At 40.0% G+C, this 15536-nt stretch overlaps 1 protein-coding gene across 10 annotated transcripts in view; it reads right to left on the reverse strand.

Annotated features, from left to right (window-relative positions):
- LOC105464318 (EF-hand calcium binding domain 6) overlaps positions 1-15536 on the reverse strand; it is a 308413-nt gene that overhangs the window by 273871 nt on the left and 19006 nt on the right. For 6 of the 10 annotated variants that reach the window (XM_011712099.2, XM_011712096.2, XM_011712098.3 and 3 more), the window contains exon 3: positions 2033-2178. The exons of the other annotated variants lie outside the window; for them this stretch is intronic. In XM_011712099.2, coding sequence (XP_011710401.2) covers positions 2033-2171 — 139 coding nt within the window. In that variant the 5' untranslated portion in view covers positions 2172-2178. The remainder of the gene's footprint in view (positions 1-2032; positions 2179-15536) is intronic. 10 annotated transcript variants of the gene reach the window in all.

Below are 15536 nucleotides of genomic sequence, written 5' to 3' on the forward strand. Positions count from 1 at the left end.
CTGGTGGTACTCATTAGGAAGCTTAAGAGTAGGAACAGCCTGGATGCGCTGGCTCATGTCTATAATCCTGGCATTTTGGGAGGCCGAGGGGGATGGATCACTTGAGGCCAGGAGTTTGAGACCAGTCTGACCAACATGGTAAAATCCTGTCTCTACTAAAAATACAAAACTCAGCCAGGTGTGGTGGTGCGTGCCTGTGATCCCAGCTACTCAGGAGGCTGAGGCATGAGAATCACTTGAACCCGGGAGGCAGAGGTTGCAGTGAGCCAAGATGCCCTTGCACTCCAGCCTGGATGACAGAGTAAGACTCTGTCTCAGGAAAAAAAAAAAAAGAGTAGGAAAAGCTTTTAACCCAGTCATCTCACCTCACTCTAGTCTTCTTTGTATGATCAGAAGGTTAGTTAAATAAATATATATCTGAATTATGTTGTAGACATGAAGCTGTTGAACTGGAATGCATTTATTGCTGATGATGTATTTTGACGTCAAAAACTGCTAAACGAATCCCCGATATCCACTCTCCTCTTTCTCCTTAGAAACAGACCCCTGAGTTTGGGTAGACACATGGTTGTTGGAAACGAAGTCTATTTCGCAGGCTCCCTGGCAGATACATGGGACCAGGTGGTTCAGGTCCTGCCAGTTGCAAGGAAGCCGGAGTGTCCAGCATGACTAGGATGGCTTCGCCCAATTACAAGGCGAACCCTAACTTCTTTCATAAACCCAACTTCTTCTTTTGCAGCGGCCCCTCTGAGCCCCGCTGATTCCTCAGGCTGTGTTCATGCAGTGCTTTGTAAGTGCATCTTATGATATTTGGCTCATGCTACTTGAATTCTCTATCTCCCTGTCTAGACTGTGAGCTTGTCTAGGGCAGGCCTTCTCTCAGGTCCATCTCTTTATTCTCAGCACCTATTACAGTGCCTGTCACATGTTATGGCTCAGAAAATGTTTGTGAATAAATGAATGAGTAAACGAAGGGCCTAATACATGAAATTAAAGGACATATGTTTTTGGAAAATAATAACGTCAAATTCTTTGCCTTTAAAACTAGTAAGAACTCCAGAAGAGTTGAAAACCTATGTCCATATAAAAACCAGTACACGAATGCTTACGGCAGCTTCACTTATAATTGCCAAACAAGGAGGCAACCAAGATGTCTATTTATTTATTTATTTATTTATTTATTTATTTATTGAGACAGGGTCTCACTCTGTCACCCAGGCTGGAGTGCTATGGCACAATCATGACTCACTGAAGCCTTGACCTCCAGGGCTCAAGCCATCCTCCCACCTCAGCCTCCCAAGTAGCTGGGACTCTAGGCATGTACCACTATGCCTGGCTAATTGTTTGTATTTATTTCTAGTAGAGACAAGGTCTTACTATGTTACCCAGTTTGGTCTGGAACCCCTGTGCTCAAGCAATCCTCCTGCCTCAACCTCCCAAAGTGCTGGGATTAACAGGCATGAGCCACCGTGCCTGATCAATACATAGCATTTTATACATTTATCTAAAACTAATACAATCTACAGCATCAAGAGTGACCCCTCAGGTAGACTCTGAACTTTAGGCAATAATAATGTTATCAGTATGGGTTCATCAGTTGTAACAAATGTACCACACTAATATGAGATGTTAATTATGGGGAAACTGGGGGTAGGAGTGAGGGGGTGTATGGGAACTTCCTGTGTTTTCTACTCAATTTTTCTGTACACCTAAAACTGCTAAAAAAAAAAATTAAGTCTACTAATTTACTGAGTGAGTTTTTACATATATAAGCCACTGAATTCTGGAATCACACGCCCTGGGTTCAAATCCTCACATACCACTTAAAAACTTGTAACTTTTAGGCAAATAGCTTAATCAATCTGTGTCCCAATTTCCCCATATAGAAAATAGGGATAAAAATAGAGCCTAATTGACAGAGTTATTGTGAGGATTAAATGTCCTGTGAATCCTTTGAACTAAGCTTGGTACATATTAAATACACATAAGTGATGTCTACAGCTAGTGTTCTCATGTGCTCATGAATACTCACTTGAAGAAGATCTGAATATATCTGGGGAACCATTCCTTGAATATACTCTACATGGTGAAGAATGGGGTCTTGAATGTGTAAATTTTCGCATGTGAGGATGCGACCTAAGCCAGTCCGGTATAATTGCCATTTTGCACATTAAATCCCTGTGATATAAAAGAAAACAGATTACGTTACCTTAAAGCATCCATTCCAAATGTGGCCAATTTCCTATCTATTCCTTTTCTGAAAGGACAGCTGGAGAGTGTTAAAATGATGCTAGTCATAATCTGCTCTGCCGATGTTTCAGACTATTCTTAAAGTGAACATAAAAATCATCATTGTGGACTCCTTGTTTTTAGCATATTCAGTAAACTTCAAAATGGCAAAATAAAGAGACTTTTGGATAGAAAAATCCACCTACATCTTGACTATCACTGACTCACTTCTTTGGTAGGCAGTGAGGGGAAGAAAGTTTGGATTTTCTGAGCTTTTTTGAAGTGCCCCAGTATAAATTCAACATGCAGTCAGAGGCAAAGCTGGGATGACAGGAGCGAAACTGGTGGAGTAAGGACCTCTGAAAATCCTCTCCTCCATTAAATCAATGAGGACACCGGGAAAAATTGTCGAAATCAATCTTTTTCAGAACTCCATAAATTAACAAAGGCTTACAGCAATCTGGGGAGCATTTGTTCTCCCAAAATGACTGAATCTCAATATGAAGAACATGCCTTGTGGCATTTTAACTTGCCTCATTCCCATTCCCCCTCACCTGCCTTCTCCCACCCCACCAGCTCTGATGTAGCCTTGAAAACCATGAGCCTGCAATCACAGGGAAAACCCAGCAGGCTGCCAGTCACCGGAGTGGACAGAACAGGGTGGGAGCTCTGTCAAAGCCTCCTTACCGGGAAATTATCATTATTTGACCTGATGTTTCCCTGAAAGATCCTACTCCCAAGGCTGTCTTTATTTGAACTCAGAGCTCACTCAGTGAACACAGCCTATCATGAAGAGGCATTTGTTAGAAGAAATCAGAGGCAATTGTTGTTTAAAATCATGGCAACCTGAATAGGTGGGTAACGGGGCAAATAACAGGCAACCGAAAAACTTCAAGAGAAAAGCTGGGGAATGAGATATCAATAGGGACTTGAAAAAGTGCCCACATATTCTTGGGAATCTAGGAAGTCACTCAGTGCACAGAGCTATAACCATTCCCAGGGAGAGCTGCATGCTCAGGAGAGACCTGAGAAGGACCTAACCTCTCACCTCCAACTGACCTTCAAGCTCTGCACAAGCAGGAAATGAAGGCTGAGACAAAGTTATAAACGGCCTAGCTAAGTGTTGAAGGAATGCTCCAATACAAAAAGCCCCTCAGCAAAAATTGGGAGTTACTGTTTCCAGGCATTTAAGGAAATTTCTATCCAACCATGAGCTGACCACTAAGCTAACCAATCACATTCTAGTGGCCATATATAACAAAGAATACAGACTTTATAAAGTTTAGAAAACTCAATAAACAAATAAACAACAAGCAGTAACAACAACAAAACATGGAAAGGATGAGAATATGATTTCCACAACTGCTACATTATATTATTTAAAATGTCATGGGCCTAGCATGATGGCTCATCCCTGTAATCCCAGCATTTTGGACGGCTGAGGCAGGAAGTTCAAGACTCGAGCCCAGAAGTTCAAGACCAGCCTGGGCAACATACTGAGACTCTGTCTCTACAAAAAAAATAAAAATAAAGAAAATTGACCAGGCATGCTGGCATGCACCCATGGTCTCAGCCACCAGGAGGCTGAGATGGGAAGAGCAGTTTAACCTGAGAGGTTGAGGCTGCAGTGAGCTATGATTACACCACTGCACTCCAGCCTGGGCAACAGAGCAAGACTCTGTCTCAAAATAATAAATAAATAAATAAATAAATAAAATGTCCAGTTTTCAACAAACATTTATGAGACGTGCAAAGAAACGAGAAAGTGTGGTCCATACTTATTTTCAGAAACTATGCAAGGAAAACAAGAGTAGAGTGAAATATTTAATCTATTGAAATAAAAACCCCACCAACCTAGAATTCCAAACTCAATGAAATTACTCTTCAAAAGTGAATGAGAAATAAAGACTTTCTTGAGCAAACAAAAATTGAGAGAAAAATTTGTTGCCAGCAGATTTACTTCCAAGAAATGTTAAAAGGAATTCTTCAGAAAGAAGGAAAGGCCAGGTGCAGTGGCTCATGCCTGTAATCTCAGTGCTTTGAGAGGCTGAGGTAGGAGAATTGCTTGAGGTCAGGAGATCAAGACCACCCCGGACAACACAGCAAGACCCTGTCTCTACCAAAAAAAAAAAAAAAAAAAAAAAAAAAAAAATATATATATATATATATATATATATATATATATATATATATATGCGCCAGGCATGGTGGCATGCACCTGTAGTCCTAGCTACTTGGGAGGCTCACATGGTAGAATCACTGAGCCCAGGCATTTGAGGTTACAGTGAGCTATTATCATGCCACTGTACTCTAGCCTGGGTGACAGACTGAGACCCTGTCTCTAAATAAATTTTTTAAAAAAGAAAGAAAGAAAAGAAAATGAAAGAAAGATACATGTCAGAAACTCAGATCTATATTAAAAAAAGGAAGAGCATTTGAGAAAGAGCAAGTGAAGGAAAAATAAACATATATGCACCTAACAAGAGCCCCAATATACGTGCAGCAAAAACTAACTAAATTGGAAAATAGATACTTCAATAATTATAGTTAGAAACCTCAATATCCACATTTAATAATGGGTAGAATAACTAGACAGAAGATCAACAAAGACATAGAAGATCTGAATACCACCACAAACCAACTAGACCTCACAGACAACTAAAGAACACATCCAACCAACAAGAGTAGAATATCATTCTTCTCAGCACACATGGATCATTCTCCAGTATAAACCACATGTTAGAGCATAAAACAAGCCTCAATACATTTAAAAGGATTGAAATTATCAGAGTATAATCTCCAACTATACAGAATGAAAATAGAAATTGAATAATTCACAAATATGTGGAAATTAAATGACACACTCCTAAATAACCAATGAGTCAAAAAAGATCAAAAGAGAAATTAGCAAATACTTTTAGATGGATGAAAATGAAGGCAAAACATATAAAAACTTATAGGATGCAGCTAAAACAGTGCTTAGATGAAAATATATAGATGCTAATGCCTATATTTTAAAAAGAAGAAAATCTCAAATTACTAAGCTAAGTTTATTCCTTAAGAAACTAGAAAAACAAGAGTAAACTAAAGCCAAAGTTAGTAGAATGAAGAAAACAATAAAGATTAGAGCAGAAGTAAATGAAATCAAGAATAGAAAACCAGACAAAACTAACCAAAGTTAGTTACTTTCAAAGATTATCAAAATTTACAAATTTTTAGCTAGACTAGCCAAGAACAATGAGAAAACACTCAAATTATTAAAATCAGTGATGAAAGGAGACATTACTATTAACCGTACAGAAATAAAAATGATTATAACGGAATACTATACACAATTGTATGCTAACAAATTAGGTAACCTAGATACAATGGAAATATTCTTAGGAAGACACAAGATACTAAAACTGACTAAAGAAAAAACAGAAATCTAGATAGAATTCTGACAAAAAGATTGAATTAATAACCAAAAAACTTCCTGCAAAAGAAATCCAGAACCAGGACCAGATGAGTTCACCAGCAAATTCTACCAAACATTTAAAGAAAAATTCAAGGCTGGGCATGGTGGCTCACACCTGTCATCCCAGCACTTTCAGAAGCCAAGGTGGGTGGATCACCTGACGTCAAGAGTTCGAGACCAGCCTAGCCAACATGGCAAAACCCCATTTCCACTAAAAATACAAAAATTAGCCAGGCATGGTGGCACATGCTTGTAATACCAGCTACTCGGGAGGCTGAGGCAGAAGAATCGCTTGAACCTGGGAGGTGGATATTAAAGAGTGCTGATATCTCACCACTGCACTCCAGTCTGGGTGAGAGAGTAGGACTCCATCTCAAAAAAAAAAAAAAAAAGAAAGAAAAGGAAAATAACAATTCAACGAATGCTTCACAAATTCTTATGAAAAATAGAAGAAGAAACATTTCTCAACACACCCTATGAAGCCAGTATTACCCTGATACCAAAACCAGAAAAGACATTAGAAAAAAAGAAAGTAGCCGGGCCTGGTGGCTCACGCCTGTAATCTCAGCACTCTGGGAGGCCGAGACGGGCAGATCATAAGGTCAGGAGATCGAGACCATCCTGGCTAACATGGTGAAACCCCGTCCCTACCAAAAATACAAAAAAATTAGCCAGGCGCAGTGGTGGGTGCCTGTAGTCCCAGCTACTCGGGAGGCTGAGGCAGGAGAATGGCATAAACCCAGGAGGCGGAGCTTGCAGTGAGCCGAGATTGCGCCACTGCATTCCAGCCTGGGCCACAGAGTGAGCTTCCATCAAAAAAAAAAAAAAAAAAAGCTAAAAACCAATATTCCTTATGAGTATAGGGAAAATTCTCAAAAATAGGCTAGCAAACTGAATCCAGCAACATAGTTTTAAAAATCAGACAGCATGGTCAAGTGAAATTTATGCTAGGAATGCAAGGGAGGTTGACCAAACAAAAATCAATTAATGTAATAGACCATATTATTAATCAAGAAAAAAAAACATGATAATCTCACTAAGTGCAGAAAAAGTATTTCATAAAATCCTACATCCTTTATGATTAAAAAAATAAACACTCAACAAATTAGGAATGGAAGGGAACTTCCTTGACTTAATAAAGGGCATCCAAAAAACACTCACAAGTAATGTCATATTTAATGGTGAATGACCAAAAGCTTTCACCATAAGATCAAAAAGAAGACAAGAATGTCTGTTCTCACTACTCCTATTAAACATTATACTGAAGGTTCTAGCCAGAGCAGTTAGGCAAGAAAAACAAATAAAAGGTATCCATATTGGAGACTAAGATGTAAACCTACCTCTATTTGCAAATGACATTGTTGTATATATAGAATACAGGCAGACAGACAGATACACACACATGCACGCACACACACACACACTATTAGAACTAATAAACAAGTTCAATAAGGTTGTAGGATACAAGATCAATATACGAAACTCAGTTAAATCTCTATATACCAACAATGAACAATCTGAAAATACAATTAAGGAAACAATTCTATTTACAATATCACCAAAAGGATAAAATATTTAGAAATAAATTAAACAAAAAGTACAATATTTGTGCACTAAAAACTACACAATATTGTTGAAAGAAGTAGACCTGAATAAATGGAAAGATATCCCACATTCATGGATAATAAGATGGCAATACTCTCCAAACTGATCTATAGTTTCAACCCAATGTTTACCAAAATTCCAACTGCCTTTCTTGAAGAAATTGACAAGTTGATATTGAAATTCATATACAAATGCAAGGGACCCAGAATAGCCACAACAATCATGAAAAATAAAAATAAAGTTGGAGGATTTACACTTCCTGATTTCAAAACTTAATAGAAAGCAACAGTAATGAAGACAGTGTGGTTCTGGTATAAGTATGCATATACAGATCAATGGAATAGAATTAAGAGACCAGAAATAAACTTTTACATTTTCATTAACTGATACTTGTCGAGAGTGCCAAGACCATCAAATGGAAAAAAAAAAGTAGTCTTTTCAACAAATGGCACAAAAAAGTGAAGTTGGGCCCCTACCTCACACCATACACAAAAATTAACTCAAAATAGATCAAAGCCCTAAATGTAAGAACTAAAACTACAGAATTCCTAGAATAAAGCACAGGTATAAATCTTTGTGACTTTGGATTAGACAATGACATGTTAGATACAATACCAAAAACACAGGCAACTAAAGAAGAAATAGATTAATTGGACTTCATCAAACTTTAAAACTTTTGTGCTTCAAAGGATACTGTCAAGAAAGAAATAAGACACCCCACAGAATGGAATAAATTATTTGCCAATCATATATCTTATAAGGATTTAGTATGCAGAATATATTAAGAACACTTACAGCTCAATAATAAGGGACAAATAACCCAATAGAAAAATGGGCAAGGGATTTGAATAGACATTTCTTCAAAGAAAATATACAAATGACCAGTAAGTACATGGAAAGCTACTCAACATCACCAGTTATAGAGAAATGCAGATCAAAACCACAATGAGATACCACTTTACATTCATTAGCAAGGCTATAATAAAAGAAACAAAGAATAACAAGTATTGGCAAGATTGCAGAGATATTGGAATTCTCATATTACTGGTGGGAATGTAAAATGGTACAGATGCTTTGGAAAAGAGTTTGAGAATTTCTCAAAAAGTTAAACATAGAGTTGCCATATGGCCAAGCAATTTCACTTCCAGGTATATACCCAAAGGAACTGAAAACACATGTCCACCAAAAAAAGTTGTACTTACATATTCATAGCAGCATAATTCACAATAGACAAGAAGTGGAAACAACCCAAACATCCATCAATGGGTGAATGGATAAACAAAAAGTGGTAGATCTGTTCAGTGAACTATTATTCAGCCATAAAAAGGAATGAAGTCTGGATTCATGCAGTAACATGGATCAACCTTGAAAACATTATGATAAGGCAAACCCCCAAAACCACATACTATATCATTCCATTTATATAAAATGTCCATAATAGGCAAATCTAGAGACAGAAAGTAGGTTAGTGGGCAGCGGGGAAGGGGAAGCAGGGGCAAAAAAAAAAAAAAAAAGAAAGTAGATTGGTGGTTGACAGGAGCTGGAAGAAGGGAGGAATGGGACTGCTGATGGATACAGAATTTCTTTTAGAGGTGACAAAATGTTCTGGGATTAGATAGTGGTGATAGTTGCACAACTTAGTAAATATACTAAAAGAACACCGAATTATATACTTTAAAAGGAAGCAAATTTTATGGTATATGAATTATATCATGATTAGAAAAAAGGAGGAAGAGAAAGAGAAGGTGGAGGAGGAAGGGGAAGACAGAGATGCAGCAGCAGAGCACTGGGTGAGCCAAGGGAGACGTTGTTCCCATGGGCACCTTTGGCAAAGGTGGTTCCCTTTCAATAATTTCTAAGGCAATATGGTTACTTGACAGTTATTTAGATTACGACTCAAAGACCTTAGAGGAAGCAGGGCAAAAGCAAGACATCCAGATGTATCCCAGTGAGAGTCACAGCCATGTCCTACTTACCATCAGCCAGGCCCAAGTCCCCACTGTCAGAGCTAACTTGGCTGTGCTCCTACTGCAGCAGGCCTAATGCTCAGCAGTCACCACACTGTTACATGCCTTCGTGATTTTTAACTCACAGATACTGCCAATCTGTGGCAATGAGGAGTTTGGCTTATTAGTGTTTCAGAAAATAAGGGGAAGTTTAGTCTGATTCATTCCTTTTTGGCTACTCTCAACATAAGAATGAAATAAGAAGGCCAAGTTCCAGTTCTACAAGGAAGTTTACAGCATAATTGTCTGAGGCTCCTAAGTTGGCTAACCTTCACACACACACACACACACACACACACACAGAGTTTTCCTACCAGGTTCCATGTATTAAATGCAAGCGCAAAGTTATTTAATATTCAAAAATAGATGGATGTGGATGGCACTATACGAGTATACAGAATCAGACTAGATGATGCTTCTGAAGTCCTCAATTTAAAGAATCTCAAAGTTTATAGGGTTGAAGAAATGAAGAATAATTTTTTTTAATGTGCAAGAAATCCACATTGGCTAGTACTTTGCTTTCACTTTCTGGGCAAGCACCCACTCTGCCTTGCACTGTATAGTCTAGAGACCTGTCTTATTTGCCACAGTCGGGTGGCAGGTCCTGTAGGTAAGTACCATCCCACGGTTTATACCATAGGAGCCCTAGAGCCTCAGCAATTCCATACACATCTTTCTTGGGCTGGATTAATTTAACTGAATTGAATCATTACAGAGGTAAACTTCCAGAATTACAGTGAAAAACATAGGTTGGTATGTGTTCACACAGTCAACACATATTTATTTAGTTCCTTTCTAGGAGTCCAGATATCAATGAACAAAATAGGTAAACTCTTGGACCTTGTGGATCTTATACTGTAGAAATGGAAGGCAGACAATAAACAAATTAATCATACAAGTGAATCAGGTCTATGGAGACCAGTGGAGCAGAGAAGAATAGAAGACATTAAGCAAAGATCTAAAGGAGACCAAGAGGGGAACCATGCAGTTAGGAGGACAAGGAAGCAACAAACGGCCAGATGAAGGACAGCCCTGCAGGCCAGTGTGAGGCTTGGCTCTTACTGTGATATCTGACATGTGAAGCCTTTAGGGGGTTAGTGCAGAGGAGATGATCTGGCCTCTGGGTTAAAGGAATACCTCTGGCCGTATGTCATGAATAGGCTTACAGGTGCAAGGGAGGAAATGAAGACAATTAAAAGTCTACGGCAATAATCCATGCAAGAGAAGACAGTGGCTCACACCATGAGGTTTTTGTAAAAGTATTGAGAAGTGATCAGATTCCAGCCATATTCTGAAGGAGGAGTCCATCATACTCTGGTAGATTTGATTCAGCATGCAAAAGAAAGGTTGGATGGAATGGCCATTACCTGAGATGGGAAAGACTGCAGGTAGAACAGGTTTACAGAAGATCAAGACTTCCATTTTAGACATTCAAGTTTAAGATGCCTGTTGGGTATCCAGGTAGATATACTGAATAGGTCACTGAATACGTGAGTTTGAGTTCAGGGGACAGATTGGGGCTGAAGATAAAAGTTTGAGAATCCCAGCACTTTGGGAGGCCAAGGTGGGCAGACTGCTTGAGCTCAGGAGTTCAAGACCAGCCTGGGCAATATGGCAAAACCCTGTCACTACAAAAATACAAAAATGAGCCAGGTGTGGTAGTGCACACCTATAGTCCCACCTACGCAGGAAGCTGAGGTGGGAGGATCGCTTAAACACAGTAGGTGGAGGTTGCAGTGAGCCGAGATCATACCACAGCACTTCAGCCTGGGTGATAGAAGTGAGACTCTGTCTCAAAAAAAAGTTTCGGAATTGCCAAAATATCATGTATATAAAGGCATGATATGAGATAATCCCATCAAGAAAGTAGGTATAAAAAAAGAAAATGTCAAAGGGCTGAGACTTGGGGTCCCCCAACATTCACCGTTGAAGGAGACGAAGAAGAACCAGCAAAGGAGACTGAGAAAGACCAGAGGCCACCGTCCTAGAAACCATGAGAAGAATAAGTTCTAAGGAGGAGGGTTGATGGTGAGTGTCAAATGCCACAGCAATAAGGGCTTTGGTTTGAGTGAGCCCTATAGGCACCACCGAGGACCCTGATAGTAACAGTGTTGGGGGAATTTGTCTAAGTGAGTTCCTGAACAGTGAAGAAGAGAACGAGCGGCAATAAATAGAGACAGCAGTTGGAAAGAACTCTGCTGTAACGGGGAGAAACAGTAGAGCTGAGAGACAGTGTGATGACGTCTCGGGAGACATTTCTTCAAGACAGGAGAATCAGCAGCGTGTTTGAACACTTGTGACAGCAACCTAGTAGCAGGTCAAAGAGAAATGCAGCAGGAGAGAAAGAAGAGCTTTGCTGGTTCCCACGGTTGGCCAATGGAGATGGGATCTCATGGACAAGCAGCAGGATGAGCCTTCATGGTGACAAAAGAGAAGCTGGAGAACGTGGACTCGGGTGTGGTGATGGGAGCTTGTGGCAGCTCCCTTCTGATTCTGTTTTCTCCTTGAACTAGGAAGTCAGGTCATCAGCAGTGAGTGAGGCTGGGGAGAAGTATCTTAGGATTGAGATCACAGGACACAGAATGAAACACTGTCTAGAAGAGAAGGCAAGTCGGGGAGTGGAAGAAGTGAAGTGACAGCCAGGGAACTGTAAGAGCCATCTGAGGTTCATGGACACGAACCTGTGGTTGTGTGTTTTTCTGCAGCCATGCTCAGCAGCATGGGTAGGCACAAAATTGGGTTTAATTTGGACCAGGGTCTTGACAGGCAAGTGTGATACCACAAGTCAAGGGTGCGTGCAAGGGAAGTAGAGATGTGCACATTTTGGCCAGGAAGGAACACCAAGAGTGACAGGAATTATCTGTGTAGCTGAAATAATAAAACGAGATTGAAGAAATTAAGAGACAAGAAACTCAGCCTGATGAGGAATTTTGAGAAGGCAAATACATTATCTAACTCAATTATTTATTGAGGACTCGCAGAGTCAAGAAATGTGCTTAATATTTATGAAACTTATAGTTATCATTTAACTCTTCCCACACCCAGTTATTCTTCTTCCCATATCATAGGTGAGGAAATCAATGTTCAGAGCAGGCCAGTGACTTGCCCTGGGCTACATGACTGCAGAGTCCCAAGGCTAGAGACTAAGCCTCTCTCTTCTGGAACCAGGAGACGTGCTCTTCCCGGATATCAAGTTCACATGGTTGTCAATGACCAAAGCTTTCCTGTCTCTTTTTACAAAATTAATAACACGTTCCCTAAGAGCAGCCGAAAGTCAATGGCTGCCCAGGGTTGTGTGATGGGGACACTCAGTCTCGCGCATTACCCGGCTCTCTAAGCACGTGGGGAACATCCACTGTTACTGCATTCCTTGTTGCAGTGATTGCTGATGCACAGAACCGTTCTCTTTATTTTACCCATAAATTCACTTCCTAATAACAATAAGGCATGCCAGGGCTTTGGCCTCATGCCTTATTACACCACCTGAGGAGTAAGATAATCACCCGGAAATGCACTGCCTGTTGTGCATTTTATTACTTGAATACAAAGTGATTCAATTCAAGAAACACTTAGTTGAAGACAGCATGAAAAAAAAATAATCATATGAAAAGTAATTCCTCCTAATGCCACAGAGTACACTGCAGGGAATAATCCTCTTCCAGCGGGAGAATGGTCCGGGTGACCTGTTGGGTCTCCTCTAGTTCTAATTTCTACCAATTGCGGGATCATAAAAGCTAGTGAGACTTCAATTACAATATGAAGATTCCAAAGGGCCAAATCTGGATAGTTCTGAAAACGGAGCCTATTGTGTGTTCTACCTAAACATTCTTGGTATAAGCATTTTCTAAGCAACCATTCTCTTAACCATCCATTCTTCAGCAAACACTGTAGGCCACACATTGGCTAGGGTCTAGGAAGAGAAAGAGAAATACAACCCACACTGACCCTCTAGTCACTCACCATTTAATTCAGAATGTTAAAGAAAATGGCAATATGTGGCAAAAAGGAAAGAACAAGGCATCCCTGCAGCATCTCCAACTAATACTACTGTAGCCTGGAGAAATTCAGCATTGCTCTGTGGGGTACCCGTCTGGCTAGAGTGGGTGAGAGTGTGAACTCTATCACTCTATCTCCAGGGTCAGATTAAAGACTTTTCCCAGCAGACACCATCCATCAGTTCATCTGAAGGGGAGAAAGAGCTATTCCATTTGTAGATTCCTCAAGCAGAAATAACATGATTTTTTATTGTTATTAATACCATTGTTTTTAAATGCATTTATTTTCCATTTTTAAAAATGCCTTTTCAAAGGGCCGTGAAAGCAAGCATGTAGCTTTAAAATAGTGGTTCTCAAAGTGTGGTGCCTGAACCAGCACTTTGAGATCTTTTTTCAGAAATGTACATTTCCAGGCTCCACCCAGACAAACTGACTCTCTGGGGGTGGGGCCCAGCCATCTGTATTTAATAAGCTTGAGATCAGTGCTTTAGAAGAACCTGAAGTTGATTGATAAGTATGAGTTTATAGTTTTTGCCTTTAAAGAGGTTAATATGTAAAGTTTCCTCCTTTATATCAAAATGAAGTTGAAAGCCAGCTGCAGACATTACGTTTAGGTGCTTCAACTAGCAATAAACGAGCATCTATTTTGCTGGGCACTGGGTGTTATCTCATTTAATCATCACCCATATGACAACCTTGTGAGTTAGACACTATTATCCATATTTTTAGAGGTGGAAAAATTAAACGCCAGAGAGAAAATGCCAAATTTACTCAGTGACAGTGAAGCCAAGACCCAAACTCTGCTGAATTTAATCCTTGGCTTTTTGTCCAATTGTGCCAGAATGTGTGTGTGTGTATGTATTTGCCTACATGCATGTGAGTGATTTGTGTGTATTCTTATGTAAACAGATAAGAGTAATGAAGCTTTCATATATTTGATATGGCAATAAGAAAATCCGTGTATCAATCCATAAGAATGGATAACTTGAGTTTGCAAAATGGTTTAACAATTCCACAACCTACTCAAGAGAATGTGTAGAAAATTAAAAGCAAGTCATCTACATACATTTCTAATCAAATATGAGGATTCCAGCGTTTGTGCCACCAACATTTGAAGACCAGTCCCGCCTCCCCCATTCCAGTCTCATACTGCCTTAATATCTTTGACAGACTCTACTGGCAACCCCTAGTCTATTGTTCTAAACATAGGAATTATAAGAATGCAAGTTGATTTACAAATATATTCCAAATGATAGGGTATCACAAAAAACAATTTAGCCAGTCATCTGAATTCAATTTAGCAGAAAAATCTGAGCTTATAAACTGACCTGCCTCCACAGCTAGGCAACACTATGGCCACACATTTGGGATGCAGCCTCCTTCCACCAAGTGGCTCCCCAGGCCCTGTACAGCCCCTTGCCCTGCCTGAACCTCATTGTCACAGACAGTCTAACCTCACACACTGTAACACCCACCCCTACAAACCTAGAAATCAAACGAAAAATGTAACAAATCGCGCAAAGTTAATATATTTTAATGGAGTAGGATATCACTGCTATAACTGGTAACTAGAAAATATGTAGAAACATCAAAACATATTTAGGACAATGTCAAGAGAACAAGTACAGTGGGGCATACACTATGAACACAATGATATAAAAATGTATTGTCACAAATGGACAGGGACTAGAATATACGACAAAAATTGCTACCTGGGGATGATGGAGACATTGATCTTTTTATGTTAAATGTTCTTTAATAAGCGTGTCATGGCATGTTCTAGACATCATGCCTACCAGTCCCCACTAGGCAGGACAGGAGCTGGCTCCTGCCCACGTCTCCCCTGTCATGGCCCCGTGGGTCACTCGGCCCTGCTCCGCCCTGGCCGATTCCTCTGCCTTGAGACCTCCTGGAACGTCACCTTCTGGAGAGATTTCTCTGAACACCCAGCATCCTCCCTGCAGAGTCTCTCACACAGCCTCCACTTCCCCAGCACTGCACATACCCCAACTTGGCGTTATACTTTTAGTTGGGAAATTAACTCCATGGTAGGCTCTACGAAATAAAAGGGTGTGTTTACACCACTCTACCCCCAGCCCCAGAGTACTCGGCACGTAACTGCTGCTCCAAATTACTGACAAATAAATGGTTTCCACAGCCCTGCCATTCAGACAGCACTCGCCTCCCAACACACACTACACACTCACCACACATACACACACACACACACACACACCACCTTTA

Source organism: Macaca nemestrina, chromosome 15 (genome assembly GCF_043159975.1).
Source record: "Macaca nemestrina isolate mMacNem1 chromosome 15, mMacNem.hap1, whole genome shotgun sequence".
NCBI classification, from domain to species: domain Eukaryota; kingdom Metazoa; phylum Chordata; class Mammalia; order Primates; family Cercopithecidae; genus Macaca; species Macaca nemestrina.